This window comes from Lolium rigidum, chromosome 7, assembly GCF_022539505.1.
Source record: "Lolium rigidum isolate FL_2022 chromosome 7, APGP_CSIRO_Lrig_0.1, whole genome shotgun sequence".
Lineage (NCBI taxonomy): Eukaryota > Viridiplantae > Streptophyta > Magnoliopsida > Poales > Poaceae > Lolium > Lolium rigidum.
The window spans coordinates 91368102-91380964 of record NC_061514.1 but is presented as its reverse complement, the minus strand read 5'-3'; the positions used below and the strand labels follow the sequence as shown (position 1 = coordinate 91380964).

Here is a 12863-nt window from a genome sequence, read left to right as displayed (position 1 = left end):
GACAACTTAATTTTTCAAGCACACGGTTGAAATTCCTAAGTGCCTAAAAATTGATTCAAAAGATAGTCGAACCTCTGAACAGGTATGTCCGATGTCAATTGCCTTTTATAGATCAAGTGAAATTATTCGGCACTACGACATAACTTTTGAAGCATCCTCATAAAAGTATCCAGTTGGAACTTTTAAGTACCTAAATTCCGTGTCCCGAGACATTTTATAGGTCTTCAAAAATTACGGCACCACAATTAAACTTTTCACACACCCTCATATAAATAAATCACACACTCTACAAGCACCTACGCCGAGGTAAGCCGTACCTTCGTGATAGGGCAATCGGTACCGATTTACCGATCGTTCAGTACTTAGAATTTAGGGATTTAAATTTCTCTACGAGCACTAACGTCGAGGTAAGCCTTACCTTCGTGAAAGAACTATCGGTACCGATATACCAATCATCCAGTACTTATGATTTAGGGGTTTCAATTTCTCTACAAGCACCTACGCCGAGGTAAGCCGTACCTTTGTGATAGGGCTTTCGGTACCGATTTACCGATCGTCCAGTACTTAGGATTTAGGGATTTAAATTTCTCTACGAGCACTAATGTTGAGGTAAGCCGTACCTTCGTGATAGGGCTATCTGTACCGATTTACCAATCATCCAATACTTACGATTTAGGGGTTTAAATTTCTCTACAAGCACCTACGCCGAGGTAAGCCGTACCTTCGTGATAGGGCTATCGGTACCAATTTACCGATCGTCCAGTACTTAGGATTTAGGGATTTAAATTTCTCTACGAGCACTAATGTTGAGGTAAGCCGTACCTTCGTGATAGGGCTATCGGTACCGATTTACCAATCATCCAGTACTTAGGATTTAGGGGTTTAACATCTCAAAAAAAAGGATTTAGGGGTTTAAATTTCTCTACAAGCACCTACGCCGAGGTAAGCCGTACCTTCGTGATAGGGCTATCGGTACCGATTTACCGATCGTCCAGTACTTAGGATTTAGGGATTTAAATTTCTCTACGAGCACTAATGTTGAGGTAAGCCGTACCTTCGTGATAGGGCTATCGGTACCGATTTACCAATCATCCAGTACTTAGGATTTAGGGGTTTAAATTTCTCTACAAGCACCTACGCCGAGGTAAGCCGTACCTTCGTGATAGGGCTATCGGTACCGATTTACCAATCATCCAGTACTTAGGATTTAGGGGTTTAACATCTCAAAAAAAAGGATTTAGGGGTTTAAATTTCTCTACAAGCACCTACGCCGAGGTAAGCCGTACCTTCGTGATAGGGCTATCGGTACCGAGAGAATTTTCGGTACCATCAATCCAATTATGTCGCACCTCAGTTAATGTATATTTGGTACCAAGTGATAAGGAGATAAGCTACACATATAATTTGGTACCAGGTCAAATGTTGGTACCACAAATCTAATTATCCCGTTCCTCAACTAATATAGATTAGGTACCCGGCGATAAAAAGAATCGATACCTAGAGAATTTTTGCATCAGAACAATAAATAGCTTTGCAAACATCTGCAGTCAACTAGAATGCTATGTTTGTCCAGACCAACAGGGAGATCCACATGACCAGAGTCATGCTTAGTTGCACCTATTATAAGGATTGGGATCAAGCAGCCATAAGACATGTTTTCTAGTCACGTTGGAGCAACAAAATTCAATCTTCATATGGCCATCCCTCCTATATTTTTTTTCTCTTTTCAGTTCAGAGCAACAAAAACGCAGGAAAACTAGAGGAACTATTGGCACTGATAGATGCTAAAATCCAGTTCTGCAGATTAGCACGAAGACAAATCTTAGCAATCACTTGCAGGCTGTAGAGTAACATATCAGATGCTGGCCCCTTCTTAGGCTTGAAATAATACACATGCTTGGAAACGAGAGAAACAGAAGAAATTTTAGTCAAAGAAACATTTGCTCTATGAACAAATTCAGTCGCACCTGCTGCTAGCAAACGATATCTATTCTTGCAACAACATCTTGATAATAAAAGGACTCTGTTGAGCAAAAACTCAAATGGGCAAACATACTAGCTAGTACTAATTAGCAAGCAGCACCGCATATGTATACAAATTCTTAGAAAAACTCACTAATAAATAGATATTCAAATGGCAATACCATGGCCGCTCATAGACATTAACAGAAACAGATTATGAGACAGAGAAAGAAAATGTTCAACTCAAGAAAATGAGGTCATATAAAAACTCAGCTACAAACGCATCCACAGAAATAAAACACCTTCCTCTTTCAGATGTTGATGCATAAAAGCTGAACTCGGCTACAAACCCATCCACAAGAAGATCGATGGTGGGGCTGAGCTTGGCGTTGGAGAGGGCGGAGACGCCGGAGAAGATGGCGGTGGAGGCGGAGGCCACGGCGACGGTCGGGTCGGAGACCGCCGCCACTAGGGCGGCCGTAGCGGGTCGCAGGTCCTCCTTGAGAGCCGCGGGGGCCTTGCACGCCACGGCGCGGGCGGCGGCGGCGAGGCGCGGGAGGCTGCAGCCGGCGCTGCGCGCGCAAGGCGGACGCGAGCCGGGGCAGGTCACCGCGGCACAGCGCAGCGAGGACGACGAGGGCCTCGCGGAAACTCCCGTGCACGTCGGCGAGGGGGAGGAAGTCCTCGAGCAGGCGCTTGGCGAGCGGGAAGGACGACGATATGGCGAGGCGGCGCAACGGCTCCTGCTCCTACGGGTGGTGGAGCAGCTCCGAGAACGAGGCTCTCCCTCATTGTGTGGTTCTTCAACCGGCAGCATGAGGAGGGGAGGCGGATCAGGGACACCAAGGACGCGGAGCAGGTTCACCAGGGAGGCGGCCCTACCGGCGGTCAGGAGGTGTAACGGAGCGGCTACTCTGCTCGATCTAGATCGAAATTTTCTCCTCCTGCTCCTCTGAGACGCCTGCTAGTGTTTGTGCTGGGGGCAGAAGATCGACGGCGCTGAGGCATGGAACCCGGTAAAGGAGAAGGAGGGGTGCAGGGGCAGTGGTCGGCGGCGCGGAGAATCGCCGGAATCTGCGCTGGCGACGGAGGAGTGGAAAGGGGATCGCGATGAGGGGAGAGCTGCGTCGTTGGGAGGGGGAAGAAGGAGAGGAAGGCACTATTGGGGCGATGCGTGTGGGGACTGGGGTGTGGCCGTGTGGGGTCACGGATGGGATCCTAGTCCCGGGTGATGGGGCGAGACGTGTGGAGTCACGCACTCGGGTTTCCATCGCGCCAAACGGCTAGTATTCACGGGTCAATAGGTACACTGGCCTGACTCTGGCAAACTGTCAGCTCGTTTTCGGCAGAACGTGGAAGGTCTCGAGCCACTAAATAGACAACCAGCTCTACCGAAATGATTTTCTCTACCTAGCACGAATCTCTATGAAGCAATTGAACGGTAATGATAGCTGTCGCTGCAGTAAGGTTACATACGAAAGCTTTTGTCTATATATATATATATATATATATATATATATATATATATATATATATATATATACTCCCTATGCATATAAGATTTTCCTACGACCGACATGGATATCATTTCATATTATTGAATACACCTTCAATTTGTATGTAGAGGCGAAGTCTTGACTGTCGACAAAGAAGAGTATTGTGGCGGCAACAATAGGGCAATGTGAACTATACGGGAGCAAAGAGGGTTTCTAAAGTAGTGTGTGATGCAATGCAATGCAAGGGCTAGAGCATGCAGGATAACGATTATATTAAAAGGATTTTGATCCACGGTGACGTCCTAGCTAGAAATTCATCTACAGCACGGAACAAAAGGAGAATGGGAACTTTCATTACGGAAAAAAATGACTTGCACGGCAAAGGCAAAGGCTTTGCCGTGTGACGCCGCACGGCAAGGTTGACGGCAAAGGCTTCCATGCGACTCGCCAACGTTGCACGACGCCGCACGGCCAAGGTCGTTTCTTTACCGTGTGCTAGACATGTTTTATTTTAAAAAAGGTCCCAATTTGGGATTTGAACCTAGGACGCAGAGTAGGGAAAGCGCGCAACCTTACCATTGGGCTAAATGTTCATTTATTGATAACTATACCACGCCACGTCTTTTAAGTTGAGAAAAAAATTCAGTTTTTACATTTTTGCCGTGCGTTTACGCTAGGCAAAGACTTTTTTGCCGTGCGTTTGTTAAAAACACTAGGCAAAGGCTTGCTATGCCGTGCGTTTGTTAAAAACACTAGGCAAAGGCATGCACGGCGATGCCTTTTGTGCTTTGTCGTGCAACAAATCTTTGCCGTGGGCTGTGTTGGTCCTTTGCCGTGCAACTTTCTTTGCCGTGCGCTCTCTTCCGTCGTTGCCGTGAATCGTATCTTTGCCGTGCGCTCGTGTCTATCGTTGTTGTGGCCAAGATCTTAGCCGTGTGTTTTTCTCCGTACGCACGGCAAAGAAATCTTTGCCGTGCGGGAACACACGGCAAAGATAGACCAGGTTAACCGAGACTAGCACATATACTTATATCCATGTAACAAATGAAATTACTGTGTTCACACTGAGCGAGGTGATGTAGTCTGTGTTGCTGTGGAAGCATGATTATTGGCTCACTGAACTTTTTCGAAAATGGGGATATGCCCCAGCCTCTGCAGGCTCGCTGAACTATTTGCATCAAGGTAGTGTTGGTAGGATATAGGAGTACGTACATGACATGACATGGACACACGATCGAGACAAGAGTTACGTGAGAGTGGTGTTGATTGTTTGTAATTGGTTCTAGCGTGAATAAAGGATGAATGGGGAATGAGAATATGGCAAGAGACATGATGGGGTTTGCATGATTTGTTTTGCATGAGATTGAGGTGTCGAAAGCACATTGAACGTTAGGCATGCACTGCACGTACGGATGGATGGATGTGCATGCATATGGACCCGGCCGACTACAGAATGATTGATACTATTCAGTAGAGAGGGAGATCTGGAGAGAGACGCGGTACTGTATGATTCTACATCATGCAGCAGTAAACGTAGCAAATCATTCATCCTGAAAACGAGCATACAATGAAACGCTAGCTGCAGCGTTTTGTCTCCATCGATATATATGATCTGACACAATTAATGCATACACATAATTCCAAATCAATTGAATTAGGTTTGTCTACGTATACATTCACACCTCACACTGCAAACCAGTACGTGTACTATGGTGCCGTTGTCCCCTTGACAGATCTTTACCATGGAACGACTGCATGTGAGTATCCCTAACACCTATGTTCTATATTTCAGTTCAAACATGCCGATATAGATGTTTGTAAAATAATATGATCATTTGAACCAGAGTGAAAATAAGTATGCTGCACTTTAAGACAATTTACAAATGGTCAAAATATTGTACAAGAAAGAATAGGCATAACTTTCTAACCATGTGTGATATTTTCCACAAGTTTTAATTTGTAATAATACATTTTTTTGTCAAGTTTAGTGGGCTAGGTTTCAAAGTTTAGTGGGTTAGGTTCCAGATAACCACATTCCCATTTTTTTGTTTCCTTCACAGGTATCATTGGCATAAAATTCATTGGAGAGGAACCCAATCGATCATTTTCGCTTACTAGCTTGTTAAGCTTCATGCACTAGCCAACGAAACCAAAAGTCGAAAATGGTGAAAAGGTCTAGGCAACACACATTAACACTTCAATACCCCTTACGTGTGACCGGAGGAAAAAAAAGGCAACATGTGAATAGAAGAAGAACAATCTCATGTATGACCAAGATGCCTATACATGAACAAAGAGGGGGCAACAACAATTTGTAAGATAAATTTTGCAAGACATGACTCAAACTCGAGACCCTCGGTTCTAGTACCATGTTAATCTTTATGTACTAGCTAACATAACCAAAAGGCTGAATTGGTGGAAAGGGCTAGGCAAACTTGCTAGATATACCATGAGTGGTGGTCGACGCCATCCCTAGGTTTAGAGTTTTTCATTCATGTTCCCTGGACTAAGGTATGCTGGCTAATTAAGGTGATTTGAAGCGTATTCGTTTGTGGCATCCCCCGAACAAGCATATCAGAGAGGTTCAAGGTGTCCAAAAAATAGTTTCTTTAGGTTATAAACCAGCTACTCTCTCACTAACTTTTTTTCGAATTAAGAGTATATAGACCTTTGAGAGTTGTCCTCTTCCATATGCAAAATAGCTATTTTTTAGGAACTTCAACCACCTAGACGAAAGGTATCTTGTGGCGCTACTATTGCAGGTTATGGCCATGTATTCCCAACCCATTACTCCATTAGAATAAGCTACGACCAATGGCGGACCCTGACTAGACGTGGTAAAAGTGGTCAAAATGTGCATCAATTCGTTGGTTAAAGATTTTTTTTACGAGATACACTATGACATAGATGATCTAGAAGAAGTCCATGTAAAAGTAAAGGGAATTTTTGGAACCTGGGTACTACGAAACCCGCTTAAACTTGCTTTCATACTAAGTTGCATAGTTACCCGATCACTAAGTTGCAAAAATTTCGGGGGGAGGGACTTTCCTTTTGACTGTTCATCTAAAACTTGTCATTTTTATCTAAGCTACATACTTTCAAATTTGGGTATGAAATAAAAACACGCACGTACATACGGGCATCCTCTACATGCAAAAAAAAATTGTTTGAAATTTTTACAGATATGGAAATACCAATGTTTGGCTCGCACAATAAACAGGTTCCATGGAACCTAGGTGCCACTACGTATTTGTAACATAAAATTCGTAACCTAGAAGATAATCGTAGAACTTCATAATTCTTGATTCGAAGGAGTGGTGGTTCTCAAAAAAGTTAATCTTGTGATATGGTGTGAATCGATCTTTTATGATAATCAGGCGCTCATAATGCCTGAAAGTATGGTACCAACCAGCACTGCCAAAGAGAATAGGATATTGTGTTGCTGGCATGTTGCGGCGCTGATGGTTCTGGAGGTGGTGTATGGAGAGATGTGGATGGCGTAAGAAGAAGCAAGATTGCTTAATTTTTTTACAATTAAGATTGGATCTTGAAAAGCACAGATGATTTTGTACGTGCGCCAGGTAGGTGGACCCTCAGAGAACAACCTGTTTGTGACTTTTGTGGCGAACCTTGTGTGTATGGTCTAGGTTCATCTTTGTGTCAGAACGATAGGAGGAAGCGCACACAGGGGCCACGCGTCGATATTAATTAGGAGCTGTGTTATTTGTTTGAAATTCAAATATTGAAAACTAGCCCGGCCCTATTATCATCTTGGTCCACGGTAAGATTAATATGTAAAAGTGTTTCCATAAAACAAATTGCAGCTAGAGAGAGTAAAACCAGAGGTAGTAGAGGTGGGAGGCCAAGTGAGATGGCACTCAGATGCAGCTCTTGAGATGTGACAACTCAGAGAGGAGGAGCTAGAGTTGCCACCAACCCAGGAGACATCTAATTTGTACGACCAAAATCATATGACAATGCAGTAATAAAGGGAACGTACATGCATGAATTGTGGCCCTAGCTAGCTAAAAAATGAGACCGCAATAAAGTTAAGTTTTCCCTTCTCCACATACCGATCGATCATCTCAATCTCGTGAACGTACGTTCGGTTATCATATCACTACATTTTTTTTTGCGGGTATCATATCACTACATTTTATTGTCAGTTTTAAATTTTCATTCGAAACCTAGCTGCATACATAGAGTAGATACCATAGATATGAATATAGCCATCTGGAGCTAAACTGGCTAGGTTGCTGCCGACATCGCATACTATCGACGTGGCGTACGCCGTCTAGATGCATGCACGTGGCCCCCACATAACCTCACAGAACAAACATCCAGAAAACACGATCCATGAGTTACAGCAAATTAAGGCCTTGTCACCTTCACTGCCACTTCATCAATTATTGCTCACTCATTACTGCATCATTCTCATTCAATCAAACTTTCATCTCATGTGTGCAGCACCATCCCCAGAAAGCTGTGGAGTAACTTTATTGTGTATGTCTTTGAGCTTGGCATAATCATGTGAATGTTACAGTAGAGTGACCCATTCCACAACAAAATTTAGTTAAAACTAAGTAAAGTGGAAAAAATGCAGTAAAACGCAAATTAGGATGGTGTCACGAGAAGCATATGGAATGTTACTACAAATGAGCAAGATTACATGGAAGAAATCACACCACATACGTAACAACATGATCCTTTTGAACCGAATCTCTACCTCGGGGAGCCAAAAGAGTAAGATCATATATTATATTCACTTAAAAAGTTGTTGATGTCCTTGAAAATCTTCGCATAGTGAGCATCCCAAAATTTATGTATGATGATCATAGTAATGGAGGGCCATACAAAACCTAGAAGAAGATGGGATAACCCTCCATGACAATAGGTGAACGTGCAAAGAACCCATGACTAGTTGTAGAACTTGGTATAATAATAAGTATTCGCATGTACCACGACCGGGACAAACCACGGTGGTGCACCACTAGTAAATATTTGAAATCTAGATCTAGATCTGACACCTTTTTTATGATGTTTTTGCTCATTTTTTGTTGCTCTTGTTTTTGCTCGTTTTTGTTTTTCGAATTATTTGTCCCGTTCCTGTTCATGCTCCTAACCTAGCCGTTGGTCAGAGAGGAGGGATGGAGATGATAGAAAAAAGGATTGTTGAGAGGATGGAGGGCCATTAGAGAGGATGGATAAGAGGATCGCCGAAGATGAGGGAGGACCGGCGCCGAAGAGGAGGGAGGGGCGTCAGAGAGGTGGGAGGAGACCTAAAACCTTAGGAAACTTTGTTTTCCTTTGATTTTGAGGATCCTAAAAAATGGTAAATAGTTGTAGGAAGTTGAAATCAAATGTAATTTTTCTAGGTACATTTTTATATTAAAATCTTTTTCACCAAAGGGCGCATGCAAAATCGAGAGCAGTTTTACCAAAGAGTAAATTGCACAGAACCACACTTTCAGATCGACTTATAACGGTTTGCCCCAACTTTTAAGAGAACTTTCAGAATACCACACTATTTGACCAAACCAGTAACGACCCAGCCAAATCCACGTTTTGATTGCAAAACTGACATTCCAGTCCCACCTCTTAGGCCAGCGTGGCGTACTTTCTTGCCAGCATGGACCGACCCGACTCGAGGATTGAACCGGATCACGTCTAACAGCAGTTCCTATTAGCGCCGCACCTCTCGCCTTTGCCATCTCGCGATTGCGGCGACTGGACGAGGTTCATGATGGCGGCGGCGCAGAGCCGTGCCGTGGACTGGAGCTTCGATGGATCTGGGATCTAGTAAGTTCTCGTCTCCCTCTCATCATGGTCCAGAATCTGGTGGGTTTGGGGAATTAGGGATGATGGAAAAGGAAGAATAAAGTGACGTGTTTTGAGTGTGAACTAATGATCCACGTGTATATATTGCTAGGTTGATCTGTACTTGTGATTAGGTGGTAATTTCCTCCAATATTTGTACTTTCTGGTTGAGGTTTATGTCAGGTTCCATGGGTTAGGGTCGGTAGTCTGGTTATTTGCGGAAAATGAATTCTCTTTTGCAGGTACTGATGATGTTGGTGTTTTTTCTCATATAAACGTGTATGCTTGCCTTTGTAGTGATGATGATGAACGTTGGCTGGTCAGTATGTTTTCCGAAGGCCGAGAAGCTGTGCAAAGAACAATTGGACATTCAGACATCACTCATTGGAAGCTAGTCTGTTTGGTGTGTTCTGTTGGTTACAATATCAATGATTTCATATATTACGTGAAAGAGGAAGGGAGAGGATTGGCTGGGTTGGAGGTTCTGGACAGCAATGAGAAGGTTACATCAATGATGATTCAGTACAAGGATATTAAGAGATTAAATCTGACAATCATGAGAGGATTCAACCCAGCATCCACACAAACAGATTTCATAGAGCCTGCAACTCAAGAAAGTGTTAACCAGCTGAACCAAGCTAGCAAGTCAAAGATGGAGAAGGGAAAATCAAATGCATATGAGAAAGAAGAAGAGGTAGCTGATAAAGGAGGTACAGTGCAAGATTTTGATGAAGAAGATTTGTCCAATATTGCACAATTAAAGAGGCAGAAGGAAGACCCCAATGAGCACATGGAGGGTGACACAGATGTTGAGGATATTTTCCCCATGGTATATGAGGCACCCATTATCACAAACGAAGATGAGATAATTGGTTCTAGCAATCCTACAAAGAAGAAAGTTCTTGCAGCCAGAGGGGAGAAAAGGAAAAACATGGCCCGTAGACAGGCAACACTTCTCAGATCACAAGCTAAGGCTGGAGGAGGAACAAGTTCAATAGTATTTGAGCTCTCAGATGAAGGCAGTGAGGATCTTGGAGTGGATATCATATCTAGTGATGATGATGGCTTCGAAACCCCCATTTCCATTGCACCTAAATATCAGAAAAGTAGAGCGAAGCCATTACCACCTAGAGTTTGGTATGACGAAGGAAGGTTGCTTGGAGGTGAACAACTATGTTTGAAGATGTGCTTTGTCAACATGCACCAATTTAGAAGAGCACTCAAGAACTATCACATACTCCAGAGTAGGGATTATGAGTACATTCGAAATGACGGAGATAGGGTTAATGTGTGTTGTGTCAATGAGCATTGCCAATTCTACATGACTGCTTCAACTATAAAGAGGGAAAAAACAGTGTGCATTAGGAAGATAGTACTGCCTCACACTTGTGGTATTACATATGATAGTTCTAGAGTGAGAAGCACATGGTTGAGTAAGAGGTATGAGAGCACATTTAGAGGTGATCCAGGTTGGAAGATAAGTGCACTCATAGACACTACTATTAGAGATCATGGTGTAGAGATCACTCCAATGATGGCATATAGGGCAAAGAACAAGGCAGCAAACATAGTGTTGGGAAATCACAAAGAGCAGTATGTGAGGATCAGAGACTATCTTCAGACGGTAATTGACACTAATCCAGGGAGTAGATGCATTGTTAGTACTGTCCAACAACCTCCACCTGCAGTTAACCCTAGGTTCCATGGCCTATTTTTCTGTTTAAGTGCCGCTAAAGAGGGGTTTCTAAATGGATGTAGACCGTTCATTGGTGTTGATGGATGCTTTGTTAAGTTGACAACGGGGGCTCAAGTGTTGGCTGCCTCGGGAAGGGATGGTAACAATAACTTGTTCCCAATTGCATTTGGAGTTGTAGGAAAAGAAGATACTGCATCATGGTGTTGGTTTCTAGAACAACTCAAGTATGCTCTTGGTGGTGATTCAGGGCCGTTTGGAAGGTTTACTTTCATGTCCGATAGGCAAAAGGTATAAACAAATCCCAATCTCTATGTTATTATCTATGCCTATGTTCATTGTAGGCTTTAAAATCTGCATGTTATTGTTTCAGGGCCTTCTCAATGCCATAGACAAGGTTTTTCCTCATTGCGATCAGAGGTTTTGTCTAAGACATATATATGCAAACTTTCAAACAGCTGGATTTAAGGGCGCTGATCTGAAGAAAATCATGGATTCTGCTGCATATGCTTACCAAAAATCTGACTTTGATGCTGCCATGAGTGATTTGAAAGCTGAGAGCGAGAGTGCATGGGAGTGGCTATCAAAAATTCCACCTAGGCATTGGGCTAGGCATGCAATGGACAGTGTTTGCAAGACAGATTTGGTTGTCAACAATTTAAGTGAAGTTTTCAACAAATATATCTTGGATACAAGGGATAAGCCAATTCAAACCATGATAGACAACATTAGGACAAAGCTCATGTCTAGATTCAACACCAATAGGGAGGGGGCTGATAGTTCAAATTGGGAGATTACACCTAATTATGCAGAGAAACTTGAACTTGAGAAGGCCAGAGGAAAACATATTAGGCCAGTGGCTGCAGGTATGGGGTTATGGCAGGTTCCATCAGGGGAGAAAATTTATGCTGTTAATTTATTTGCAAAGACTTGCGGGTGCAGAAGATGGGATTTGAATGGTGTGCCATGCAAGCACGCAGTTGCATGCATCTATAAAAAGAAGGAGCACCCCGAAGATTATTTAAGTGATTTCTTCAAAAAGCCACTCTACCAGATTGCCTACAAGAATATCATTTTTCCTGTACCTTCAAAGGAGAACTGGACAAAGACTAACTCACCTGACATTGATCCACCAATATTCTTAAGGCACCCTGGAAGACCAAAGAAAAATAGGAGAAAAGGTGTTCATGAGGTTCCGCAACCAGGTGGGAGGCATAGGATGACAACAACTACATGTTCTAACTGTCGTAGACCCGGTCACAAATATACAAATTGTTCCGAGCCTTTGAGAGCAGACTTGGAGATAAGAAAGAGCAAACACAAGGTGATTTTTCAAACTAGCCATGTTTACTTCAGTTTTCTATATAACTCATTATTTTGTTTGATCTCCCTTTCCTTCAGAGTAACCGGAAAGCACAAGACTATGCAACCGAAGCACAAGACAATGTAGCAGAAGCACATGTTGACGAAGAACAACGACAAGGATCACCTTCTAGAGTAATCAGAGTTAGAGGAAGAGGTAAAAAGAGAGGAATATCATCTTTTGTTGAGGAGGAGCAACAACCGGATCGAAATGATGTACCAACACTTCCAGTTACAGATAAGCTACCAGTGATCAGAGGGCCGGGTTCCGCAGGAGGGGAGAATCATGAAGTATCTCACAGCTAGTGGAAACTATTGAGAACAATTTGTAGTCTTTTACATGCTCAAATCTAAATAAAGTCTCTTTTGTTACATCATGGTGTGAGCACAGACTACTGTCTCATAACTTTATTTTACTACATTGGGTTCCATATGACAATTGCTGAAATGAAATGGCTTTTGTGGTGAGAAAATATTGTGCGCTGTATACTCAGTTTGCAAGTGTCAAACATGAAATGTTTGTTGTCCATGCA

The 12863-nt window shown here is 43.0% G+C and overlaps 1 protein-coding gene across 1 annotated transcript; it reads left to right on the top strand.

The window, feature by feature from the left end:
• The first annotated feature begins 9163 nt into the window (after positions 1 to 9163).
• LOC124671670 lies at positions 9164 to 12636 on the top strand. Its single transcript, XM_047208013.1, has 5 exons — positions 9164 to 9257; positions 9573 to 10436; positions 10602 to 11259; positions 11342 to 12292; positions 12370 to 12636. The coding sequence occupies exons 1-5, from the start codon at positions 9199 to 9201 to the stop codon at positions 12634 to 12636; spliced, it is 2799 nt and encodes a 932-aa protein (XP_047063969.1). The 5' UTR covers positions 9164 to 9198.
• The last annotated feature ends 227 nt before the right edge of the window (positions 12637 to 12863 follow it).